Below are 12,579 nucleotides of genomic sequence, written 5' to 3' on the forward strand. Positions count from 1 at the left end.
GTTTGAATCACAAGAATTTGCACAAGCTTTGTATACTTCTAGCTCCTGGTTCCCTCTATTCATACTGCTCCCCCCCCTTGTGGCTTGACCTCTTGCCTATGGCACTCACCATCTTTGTCAGGAGTGAGGAAGGTATAGAAAGCCGGTGGGTTCAAGGACTCCACAAATTTGGACTCCTCCATTGACTCAGACAGCAGCTGTAGCTCCTCAGGGATAAGGAGCAGGATGACCGCCTCAGGGAGGATGCTAGAAGGCAGCAAGACTGGCAGGTTTGGGGGGTTGCCTTCTGGCATAGGCCTGGAGCTGTTGGGTAGGCCCATTGTTGGGACTCCTGACACAGATGGTCCCAGAATTTTCCTGGTGCACTGGGGCTCTGGCAACAGGTCATGCTGATGCCATAGCCTTCCAGGGGGCAGCAGAGAGGGCAGGGTGGGGTGAAAGAGAGTAGGGAGGGGCTCTCCAAGGACAGAAATTGTCATGGAACTGCTGGGACTTGTAGGACTTGAGATAGTGCTTAGAAGTATGCTAAGGCTCTGAGGAGGTGGGGACCTGAGTTTGTCAGGTCTGGAGGGTAATGAGATTTTGGGTTTATTGGGGATTGTTGTCTTAGGTTTGGAAAGTGATAAGCTTAGGGGAGTTTGATGAGGTGGGGCACTAGGTTTAAGAGGTGATGGGATTTTAGGGGTCTTGGGTAAGAGGATCCCAGGTCTAGGGTACGGCAGGTTGTTTGGGGTCTTAGGAGCAGGAACACTTGCTCTGGTGTGTGATGGGTATTTGAAAAACTGATGTGTGGAGACTCCAGCCCTGGGCTGTGACAGACTTTTGGGTGACTGTGATGTAAGTACCCCAGGTTGGGGGTGTGATGGGGCATCTAATTTAGGTTGTGATGGAGAACCAGGTTTGGAATGCAGCAGAGTAACATGTTTCATAGAGCCACCTTTGGGCTGGGCTGGGGTGCTAGGATTCAGAGGTGGGACTTGTGTCTTGGAATTCATGGGTAATAGGGTACCAGAATTCTGATGTAATGGCGTGTTGGGCTTCAGAAGCAATAGGCCACCAGAATTTGAGGGCACAAAGGCAGCAGGTGGTATCCTAAAGTTGGCTGAGCCAAGTTGCCAGAATCCTGTTGTGCTGGAATTTGGGGCTTTGGTGTGCGAGGGTGGATGGGGTACTAGGGCTCTGACCCAGTGGCTCCAACTCCTTGGAACTGGGCAGGAGTAGTTGAGGATAAGTAGAACTTTGGTTTCACAAGCCTTGATTTGGGAGAAACCTTGGGAACCAAGGCTGGCTGGGCTGTGCCTGCCCTTAGGCCATGACTGCTGGTGGATGAGGGCATGATGGTGCCTAGTCCATCTGCGGTGAAAGTCTGTTTCCTGACTTCAGTGGCTTCTTTGGGCTGCACCATGACCAGTGATGTCAGAGGTGTGACAAAATCTTATTCAAAGGACAGGTTGAGGACTTTGGAAGCCAGCAGGTGGTGAGTGCTGGCATCGTGAGCTTGGAAGTGTGCCTCCAGCAGTTCTCCAGAGGTGATGTTGGCCCAGAGGCAGCGTATGAAGTGGGCTACATTGGGGGCTGGCTCCCCTGGGCAACCAAAGACATTCTGGCTGCTGTTGGTGGCCACCTCACTGTGGCAGGCCCCGAGAAGCCGACCCCTGGGGCCACGGGTTGCCAGGTAGATGTCTAGTTCCTGCTCTCCTGGTTGCACTTGGCCTGCCACCACCAGCTCCGAACCACCAAAGTAGTTGGGGAAAAAGGCCCAAGGTGAGGCCCCAATCAAGCCACCTAGGTAGTCCAGATGCACATCTACCAGCAGAGGCATGGAGATCTCTTCACAGAGGCCCTCCAGCTGTAGGGCTGTGTTGGTGTCCTCACATATGGGCCAGGCTGCTCCTTGGTTCTCCAGGGACAAGCGACGCAGCAGTGGGAAGTCAGCATCATCCCCAAAGGCCAAGCTGACCTTGGGACACTCTGTTGTCCAGTGCCTGACGGATGTTGGAGAGGATCACACTGGGAGTTGTCACTCCAGCCATGGGCTCCCCATCTGTCAGGAAGATAATGAGAGGGATCCTCCCCACACTGTGGCCCCTCCCAGGCTCCTGGTTTCTATGGTTCAGCACTGAAGTAGCTGCCAGCAGAGCTGCATTGATGTCAGTCCCTAATTGGAGAGCAGACTGAGACCATTTTTTCTAGTAACTTCTACCTGCATTGGACACACTGGGTACCTCACCAACCTCCCAGGCAGAGTCATATCTCCTTATCTTTGCTCACACTGTTTCCGCTGCTCATCCTTCCCAAATCCCCACCCCCACACAGGCTCCCTGAGATCTGACAGTGGGGCCCACATGTCCTTGGTTTTTATCACTCCCTGTCTCAGACTGCTCTGTTTCCTGGGGGGATGTCTCATTCTCTAGTCAGATTGGCAGATCCCCAAGGATAGCATCTCCACCTCCATGCTACAGGGGAAAAAGGGCTGAGTTGTCAGGAGGTGGTGGGTGGGGGAGACTTCAGTAATCGTCTGAGAGAGGATTGATCAGAAGCCAAAATCAGGGCAGCAGGTTGCTCAAATACTTAGAAATAAATATCTAGATTATTGATTAAAAAAACAAAAGTTTCAGCAAATTCTTTTGAGTATGTGCTTTAAAGAGGAGGAAATTCAGCCCCAAAGAGGAATGTGTCCTAAAATACATGGAGATTTAGCTATGCTCTTTCCACTAGGCAAAGAAACACAGAAGGACAAAGGGACATATTTGTGTAAAATGTAACAGTGATATTTCAGACATTATGAGAGGTGAAGTGGATGGGTGCATGAAGGGAGGGTTTCAAGATTTTCCCATGTAACCACAGCCTGCCAATTTGGGTGGGTAGGTCTAACACAGCCAGCAGCTTCCACGTGCCCCAGGTAGTCCTTGGCACTGGGGACATTCTGGATGGTGGCCTGGATGGAGCCTCTGGCTTTCCAGACACTAACTGTGTCAGAAAAGGAGATGATGTTGAAGTAGTCGCTGACCGGCAGGTTACCAAGGATCACACTCATGGCCTTTTTAATCTGTGGGATATAGATGATGTGAAGGAGATGGACCAAGACTTGAGGTCTTGTTCAAGACTGAAAGGCTCTTTCTATACAAGGTACTAAGTGTTGTATGGTTTTAATGTTCTCTGACTCCAGTACTTTAAGTCTAGGATTCTTAGGCCAAAATGCTCTATAGGCTCTAATGGATCAATGCCTAGAACTGTACTGTCCAATGGTAACTGCTAGCCACATGTAGTTATTTAAATGTAAATGTAAGTTAGTTACAATTAAAGAAAAAGTTAAAATTCTGTTTCTTCATTTGCAGTAGCCACATTTCAAGGGTTCAATAACCTCATGTTGCCAGCAGCTACTGTACTGGACACTGTTTAGAACATTTCTATCATCAAAAATGTTCTACTGGACAGTGGTGGTCGAGAAGGTTCAAGTTCTATGCTTTCAGAGAGCTAGGATTCATGAGTTCTATGGTTTCTGAGCCCATGATCAAGGATTCAATGATTCGAGGGCCCTAAAGTTTAAGAGCTTTACGACTCCAGGTATTTATAGCTACCTTTCAATGACTTTGCATGCTTTGGTTCTCTGTTCTCTCTAATCTGTTCTTCTACCTCAATTTCTGTTTCTTCCAGGCTGGTCTTCTCACCAGCCTCCAGATAACCTAGATTCTATTTCGTCTCCACAACTTTGTCCTTTACTTATTCATACCTTCATAGTTCCTTCAGTTGCTCTTTCTCTGGGCAGCCCTTCCTTGATTGCCTAGTCTGATCCATGCCCTTCACACCCAGATATTCCCTGTCCCACACTATTTGCTGACTATCTTACGTGGAATATTTTCATTCTCCATACAGATCTTGAGTCCTCTGAGAACAGGGCTTAGATTGCTACTTCCTCTTGGCTCCCTTCTCCATGACAATATTTAGTATAGGGCTACGCTCAGGGAATACAATATGTAGGTTCCAGTATTAGGGTACCATTTATAGGATAATTGCTATGCTCCTGGCAGTGCAACTTTAGATGCATCAGCTCATTTCATCTTCACAGCAACACAATGAAGAAGGTACTAATATTATCCTCATTTTACAAGAGATGACATTAAGGCTCAGAGAGTGGAGTGGCTAGCTCAAGGTCACACAGCTAGTCATTGATAGACCAGGGACTCAAATCTGTATTTTGGAGGTGGTAAATCCAGTGATTTTAAGCATAATATACACCTTCAACCTTTTATAGAGGTGTGGATTCTAGAAACCACAGGAAGGACATTTGTGGCTTGCCTTTCTCTACATCTTAAACTGATAGAAGATGCCTTGAATGCTTTTAAGGGAATCAGAATATTTCCTGCCATAAGATGAACTCAGGGGATAAGTCACACATTCTGGGATCAGGAGCTGAGCACCGGGGACTTCCCTGGTGGTCCAGTGGCTAAGACTCCACACTCCCAATGTAGGGGGCCCTGGTTCAATCCCTGGTCAGGGAACTAGATCCCACATGCCACAACTAAGAGTTCTCATGTGGCAACGAAGATCCTGCATGCTGCAACTAAAAAAAGAAAGAAAGAAAAAAAGATCCCACATGCTGCAAATGAAAAGATCCCACATGCCACAAAGAAGATTCCACAAGCTGCAACTAAGACCTGGAGCAGCCAAATAAATAAATAAATATTTAAAAAGAAAAAAGGAGCTGAGCACCATATTCCTGCTTCCATTGAGAGGGCTGACACATAAAGGATGGCTTCCCTGAGAATCTCCTGTTATCCAGGGACAGATTACGTTTTTAAAAGTATGTTGTTTAATCTCCTATTACTTTGAGATTTTCCAGCTATCTTTCTGTTGCTGATTTGTAGTTTTATTCCATTTAGTCTGAGAACATACTTTGTATGATTTATATTATTTTAAATTTGTTAAGGTGTGTTTTATGGCCCACAATGTAGTCTGTCTTGGCAAATGTTCCACATGAGCTTGGGGCAAATGTGTATTGTGCTGTTGTTGGATGAAGCGTTGTGTAGATGTCAGTTAGATTCAATTAAATGATGGTGTTGTTCAGTTCAACAATGTCCTTATGGATTTTCTGCCTGCTGGATATGTCCATTTCTGATATAGGGAAGTTGAAGTCTCCAACTATAATAGTGGATTTGTCCATTTATCCTTGCAGTTCTATCAACTTTTGCCTCATGTATTTTGACACTCTAATGTTAGGTGCATACACATTAAGGATTATTATGTCTTCTTGGAGAATCGACCCTTTTACCATAATATAATGCACCTTTTAATCCCTGACAATTTACTTGCTCTGAAGTGTACTTGGTCTGAAATTAATATAGCTGTTCCAGCTTTCTTTTGATTAGTGTTAGCATGGTATATGTTCTTTGCATCCCATTACTTTTATCTATCTGTGTCTTTATATTTAAAATGGGCTTCTTGTAGAAAACATAGTTGGTTTTTGTTTTTGTTTTGTTTTGACACTGACAGCTTCCGTCTTTTTTTTTTTAATTTTTAAAATTTTGTTATGGTAAGAACACTTAACATGAGATCTAGTCTTTTAAATTTTGAAGCAATTTTTAAGTCGGCCGTACTGTTTTTTTTTTTTAACATCTTTATTGGAGTATAATTGCTTTACAATGGTGTGTCAGTTTCTGCTCTATAACAAAGTGAACCAGCTATACATAAACATTATATGGAAGCTTCTGTCTTTTAATTGGTGTATTTAGACAAGTCATCATTAAGGTGATTACTGATATAAGTAGATTAATATTTGCTATATTTTAAACTGTTTTCTCTTTGTTTCCCTTTTTTTTCTTTGTCTCCTACTCTTTTCCTGCCTTCTCTGGTTTCAGTCGAGTGTTTTATATGACCCCATTGTCTCTCGTCTCTTAGCATATCCATTATGTTAAGAAAATTTCTTAGTGGTTGCCCTGGAGTTTGCAACATGCCTTTACAACTAGTTACAGTCCACATTCAAATAACACTATACAGCTTCATGAATAGTTCAAATACCTTGTGACAGAGTAGTCCAATTCCTCTATCTTGTCCTTTATAACATTGCTGTCATTAATTTCACTTATCAGTAAACTATATTCACTGAATACATTGTTGCTATTATTATTTTGAACAAATCGTTATCTGTTAGATCAATTAGTTAAAAAATAAAATATATTATTTTACTTTTATTTATTCCTTCTCTAACAATCTTCCTTTCTTTATGTAGATCCAAGTATCTGAGCTATCCCGTTTTCATTCTCTATGGAGAACTTCTTTTAATATTTAGCTGTGCAAGACAGGTCTACTGGTGACAATTCTCTCAATATTTGTTTGGCTGATAAAGTCTTTATTTTTCACTTTGGAAGGACAATTTTGCTGCATACAGAATTCAAAGTGAGTGGTTTTTTCCTTCAACACTTTGAATGTTTCACTACACTCTCCTTTTCCTTGCATGGTTTCTCAAGAGAAATTCAATGTAATTCTTATTCTTGTTCCTCTATAAGTAAGATATTATTTTCTGTGGGCTTTTACAGGATTTTCTCTTTGTCTTTAATTTTCTGCAGGTCGAATAGGATATGCGTACATGCACATTTCTTGGTATTTATCCTGCTTAGTGTTCTCTGAGCTTCCTGGACCTGTGGTTTGATGGATGTAATTTATTTTGGAAAATTTGTATCTGTTATTCCTCCAAATATTTCTTCTGTTACTTTCTTTCTTTTCCTTATGGTATTCCCATTACACATGTTACACTTTTGTACATGTACACAGTTCTTGGATATTTTGTCTTTGTTTTTTTTTTTAACATCTTCATTGGAGTATAATTGTTTTACAATGATGTGTTAGTTTCTGCTCTACAACAAAGTGAATCAGCTATACATATATCCCCATATCTCCTCCCTCTTGCGTCTCCCTTCCACCCTCCCTATCCCACTCCTCTAGGTGGTCTCCCTGTGCTGATCTCCCTGTGCTATGCGGCTGCTTCCCACTAGCTATATATTTTACATTTGGTAGTATATATAAGTCCATGCCACTCTCTCACTTCATCCCAGCTTACCCTTCCCCCTCCCCGTGTCCTCAAGTCTATTCTCTACATCTGTGTCTTTATTCCTGTCCTGCCCCTAGGTTCTTCAGAACCATTTTTTATTTTTTAGATTCCATATATATATTTTTTTCATTCTTTTTTCTCTTTGCTTTTCAGTTTGGGAAGTTTCTATTGTCATATCTTCAAGTTCATTGATTCTTTCTTTGGCCATGTTCAGTTTCCTAATGAGCCCACCAAAGGCATTTTTCATTCCTGTTACAGTGTTTTATATTTCTAGTATTCTTTTTAATTTTCTTAGGATATCCATCTCTGCTTAAATTTGCCATCTGTTCTTGTATGTTGCCCACTCTTCCCATTAGAACCATTAGCATATTAGTCATACTTATTTTAAATTCCTGGTCTGATAATTTCTAAGCTCTGCCATATCAGTTTGGTTCTGATGCTTGATTCATTTCTTCAGATTGTGTTTTTCCTTTTAGCACTCTTTGTATATTTTTGTTGAAAGCCAGACATGAGGTATGAGGTAAAAGGAAATGAAGTAAATAGACCTTTAGTGTGAGGTTTTATGTTTATCTTGTTAGGAGTTAGGTTATGTTTGTTGGTTGCTGCAGTTGTGGGTGTCAGAGGCTAAAATTGTTTCTAGAGTCCTTGTTTTTGTTTCCTATGTTGTCTTGGATTTCCCTAGAGACTCTTTCATAAATAGAGTACAGGCTTCCAGTTCTTTCAACTGTAACCTCCTGCTTTTACACAGGAACCCAGCTGATATGGTGGTCATGCATGGGGGGAGGAGAAACATTCTATAGTTCTAGGATTAGGTCTCAGTCTTTTAGGGCACCTAGCCCCTGGAATATGCTCATCACAAGTTCTTTCAGCTTTTATCCTGCCTTAGATGAAATGGGAAGACTAAAAAGGTTTGGAGTTGGGTATATCCCTTCCCATACATTAAAGGCTAGAGGAGACAGTTTTCAATACTTCCCTTCTCCCAGTTTGGTTATATTCTCATAAAACACAAGTCAGTTAGCCTTAGGTCGGATGGGCTCTGTGGTTCAAAATGTCAAGGTAAAAAGGTTACACTGTCCCAAGACACTAGAACTGTATATTTCTAGAACCCTAGAGTACAATGGTTTGAAACGCTGCTTCCAGAACTTCATGGATTCAGGCTCTAAAGTCAAAATCTCTTTGGCCTATGGCTCCAGGATTCTGTTTCAAGGGTGCTATGGTAGGTGGGGTACAAGACTGAAGCCTAGATGGACCCAGGGCTCTATGGCTTCTAAGCCCTATAAGGCCAGTGCACTGTATTCTTCTGGCTATATAGTCAAACAAAACAAAACAAAACAAAGCTGTGGCCCCTTGACAGTTCTGAATCTAAAATGACTACAGTTTTAATGTTTTGACTCATGCTTTATGATGCCAGAGTACTCTAGCCCAAAGTCTCTATGACTCTGGGCCTTTATGAGACCTGGAGGTTTGTGGTTGAGGCTCTTGATGGATTCAGGCCCCACAGTCCTATGTTTCAGTGTTCCTATGATTCTGTGGCTCCATGTCTACGTGGCTCCTGATATGTAAGGTACCAAGACTCTAAGGTAGGCCTAGGCCTATAAGGTCCAAAGGTGATGGGATGGCAGGGTGTCTTGTCTCAGGGAACCACTGTACCAGCACTCTCTGCTTTCTGAGCTTTCTAAATCAAGAGCAATGAACGATCCCCAGGGTCCTTGTTACCTGCTTCATTTTGGTACCAAACATGGAGCCGCTCGCGTCAATAACAAACACCACGTTTTTCTTAACAGGTGGAAGGCTTCTGGGTGCAAAGTAATGAACAAAATAGCCATCGCAAATCTGGAGAAAAAGAAGTGGAATCAACAAAAACTGTGAAAGCCAGTCTAAATCAAGTCCCCTCTTATTTTGCTGCATAAAACCCTGCTCTTTTCCTTCCTAGGCCTTATCACTGTTGCTATTAAATAGGCATTTGTGGGATTGTTTGCTCAATGTCCATCTCCTCCACCAGAAGTGTATCTCTGCTGGTCAGGCTGCCAGCCCAGGGCCTGCCCCTGAGCTGTGGAGAAAATGAGACTGGCTTGTGGCCCAAGGCTCCAGGGATCAGGATCTCTGTAATATGTGAGTTCCTGTCTGTGAGAGCTGGGCTTGCATAGTCTTGAGGGCCCCTAGGGACGTTTTGCCTGGGCTCCAGGAACTGAGAGTGTTGTTTTAACCTCCCTCTATAGAGTGAGCCTGGGGCCCGGCTCCATTGCTGCCAGGGGCTGGGAGTTTGCAGGGCCTCCCTCTCCTCCTTAAACCTCCTTTCTGCTGTTGCTGGGCAGAGCAGGGAGGGGAGGAGGGAGCAGAGGCTGAGTGAGCTATTTGTTCAGAGGGGATTGGTTAGACCAGGTGCAGATGCCTTGGGCTATCGGGGATATGATTGGCTGCTGACCCCCTTCCCCCACTCCATCTCTCCTTCTGCAGAGCCTGGAGCCTGGGACAGTTGAGGGAAGGGGAGGGGGAAGCTGGAAGGGCCCCCAGGACCAGTGGCAGCTCAGCCTAAGGAAGTATAGGCTTGCTGAGGGTCTGAGCTGCCCAGGAGCCTGAAGCAAGCTCTGTCCTGGGATAACCAGCTTATTCTCCTCTCAGCCCTTCAGGCATTCTCCGGTCACAAAGCTGGACACACTATCTCCTCCCATCTTGGAGGGTGGGAGGGGGGTGGTGGAGAGCAGGAAGGAGATGGGAGGACATCTTGCTCTTCCCCTCCACCCCAGCCTTTGAATTAATTCACAAGCACAAGCGTAGGCTTTGTCTGCACTTTTTCCTGGCACTCTACAGCAGTTCCCCAAGCCCTGGGTCAACCATCCTGCAACTGCCCAAGCCACAGGCAGAGTCCAGCTGCCCTTCTGTGTTCTTCCCATACCTGGGTAGGTGAGAGCTTCTGGGAAAATCACATTCCTACCTCTCCATGGTCCCAGGCTCACCAGTGACCCCACACCTCACATCCTATTATGTAAACCAGAGGCATGACCCAGGTCACCAACCTCTCACACTCCCTTCAACTGTCATGCCACCCCATTCTCAGGAAATGCCTCCCCTCCCTCTTCATGAAAAAATTAAGGGCACCAGGCCATGTCCTTTGGACTGCCCACCCCACCCTCGCGCAGGGTCCACACACCTATATGCCTCCTCCCTCTACTGAAAGACAAAACAATCCTTCCCTGACCCCATGCATGCCCAGCCTCCAGTACCTCCTCCACCAGCCAGACTCCTACTCTCCAACCCAGCCCATGCACCCGACTGGGTCTTCTTTAGAGTTTAAAAATGTTGGTGTCTTTTCCATCCACTAAGACAACCTCCATTCATCCCAATCCCACCCAAACTTCAAATCAGCTCCTTTCTTCCCGGTAGCATGCCAAGGTAATGAACTCGGCAGCTGCAATGGTCTTCTCACCTCCGGTTTACTCCTCTGCCCACTGCAGCCTGGCTCCCACCCCCACCGCTGATCCATCTCTCACCAAAGGTAGCAACGACCAGTTGGTTGGAAAACTCAGTGGGTGTATTTCAGTTCTCACCAGACTGCACCTCCCTGATATATTTCACAATTGACAATCACTTCTGCTCCTCAGAAGAATCTTTTCCCCTGGGATCCAGAGAGGATGAACACTCCTTATTCTCCTACCAGCTCTCAGGTCCATCGGATTCAGTCTCTTTCTTCAGCTCCATTTCCCCACTGTCCCTTAAACAGTGTTGCCTAATATTTGTCTGTCATGGCGTGCAAAGAGAATGATTACGTTTGTGTAGCACAATGGAGGGAAGTGGTGGGGATTTACAGCCCTGAATAGGCTGATGGCAGCTCCGTGGGGCCAGATACCCCAAGGGCTGTGGAGATCAATAGCTCCTAGACTGGGAAGCTCTACCTTAGCAACTGCCATCCTGGGTCTGCTCTTCTGGCTCTATACATTTGGCCTGGGTCACCTCCCTAGCTCTCTTGGATTCAACCCCTGAATCTCCACTGCTGACCCCACAACTCTTTCCCCAGTCCGATGCTCTTCACTCTTCCCCCTCCACAGCTTCATACACACTCACCATTGGACCTGTTCCCTTGGATGGCTGAAGCCTCCAATGTATGCTGCCCAAACAACAAATTCATTACCTTCCTCCCATCTCAGCCTTGCGTGTCTTTGTCATTTAGAGGCACCATCATCCACATGGTCACTCCAGATACAAACCTGAGTGTCACCCCTGAATCCTCCTGTGTCCCTCACTCCTCACATCCAACCAGCCACAAATTCATGCTGGTTTGATCTACTGGATATGTCTCAGGCCCAACCCGCCTCGCCATCCCAAACTAATGAAGTCCAAATTTAGGGCTCCTTTCCCTCTGGTTTCCCTGCTTCTCCTGGGGCCCCTCCCGTCCATGCATCGTTGCAGCAGCTGCAAGGTCTGGTCTTTCTAAACACAAACCTCATAGCGTCATTCCCTCTCAGGGCTCCCTGGGCATGTTCAACATAAATTTTATGTTCCTTATCAAGCCCCTGCAGCACTCATGGCCTTCAGTCTCACCTCTTAGCATTTCTTGGGCCTCAAATCAAAACTCCAGGAACTCCAATCCACTTGTAGTTCCCTACACACCCCTGGATATTTCCAGCCTCTATTCTTTGTATCATGCAGCCCTCAGTTTACTAGACTGCCTTTGCCTTCTGAGAGCCCCCCTTCCCAACTTGGCACACTTCTTTGAATTCTTTAAGACCCAGGTCAGGCTCCCTGACCTCCTCACCCCTCATGATGGCTTCCATCATACTTATGTTGTCATTGATAAAGCACTTCTCATCTTGTGTCATTCTCGTGTCTCTCTGTTTCACCTGGAGACAGTGAATAAGATCTGTGTGTGATTCACTTCAGGGTTCCTGACATCAGCCAGCAGTGGGCATAACGGATTAGGTGCCCATGGAGTAAATGTGTTGGGCTTTGAAAGGCGGGCATACTCAAGTAAAATGGGAGGTGAATTGAGGGGTTCTTGGTTGGGGGATGCAGGAATCATAGCACACAGTGGATGGGAGTATCAGTCGTACTATTTAATGCCTAGTTCCGTCTGTTCTATCTGTATCTTTACTCCAGGCAATGATGGGAGAGGTAAAGAATGAACAAGCAGACAAATGTCTCAGTTCACACGTGCACGCGCGCGTGTGCACTCACACACACACACACACACACCAGAACACCAGGTTAAGGCCCTGCTGCCACCTACTGGCATGATACCCTCAGCTCCTATTCTGAGAGGGTGAATTGCTTCTATTCCCCTTACACAACAGGCCTCTGTTATACCTCTGTGCCTCTGCATATGCGATTCCCCTCTCTCTGCATGCCCTCCCCTTCATCCTATCGGCCCAGGTGGAGGTAAAGTCTATTCAGTTTTCCTATGCTAACTTAAAGGCCAACTCGTTCAGGAAGGCTCTCGTGAAACCCTCCTCAGTGGTATCCATACGTAACCCATTACAGATTTATACACAGCCCTTAGAACCTTTTATGACTGCTCTGGCTCTATGTATCGAGTT

At 45.4% G+C, this 12,579-nt stretch overlaps 1 protein-coding gene across 1 annotated transcript in view; it reads right to left on the reverse strand.

Annotated features, from left to right (window-relative positions):
* ITIH6 (inter-alpha-trypsin inhibitor heavy chain family member 6) overlaps positions 1 to 12,579 on the reverse strand; it is a 50,112-nt gene that overhangs the window by 17,127 nt on the left and 20,406 nt on the right. Inside the window, 7 exon segments of the mRNA XM_004284770.2 lie at positions 110 to 1,096; positions 1,099 to 1,161; positions 1,164 to 1,210; positions 1,212 to 1,963; positions 1,965 to 2,158; positions 2,878 to 3,049; positions 8,765 to 8,881. Of these exon segments, the coding sequence (XP_004284818.2) occupies positions 110 to 1,096; positions 1,099 to 1,161; positions 1,164 to 1,210; positions 1,212 to 1,963; positions 1,965 to 2,158; positions 2,878 to 3,049; positions 8,765 to 8,881 (2,332 nt within the window).

Source organism: Orcinus orca, chromosome X, assembly GCF_937001465.1.
Source record: "Orcinus orca chromosome X, mOrcOrc1.1, whole genome shotgun sequence".
Taxonomy (NCBI): Eukaryota; Metazoa; Chordata; class Mammalia; order Artiodactyla; family Delphinidae; genus Orcinus; species Orcinus orca.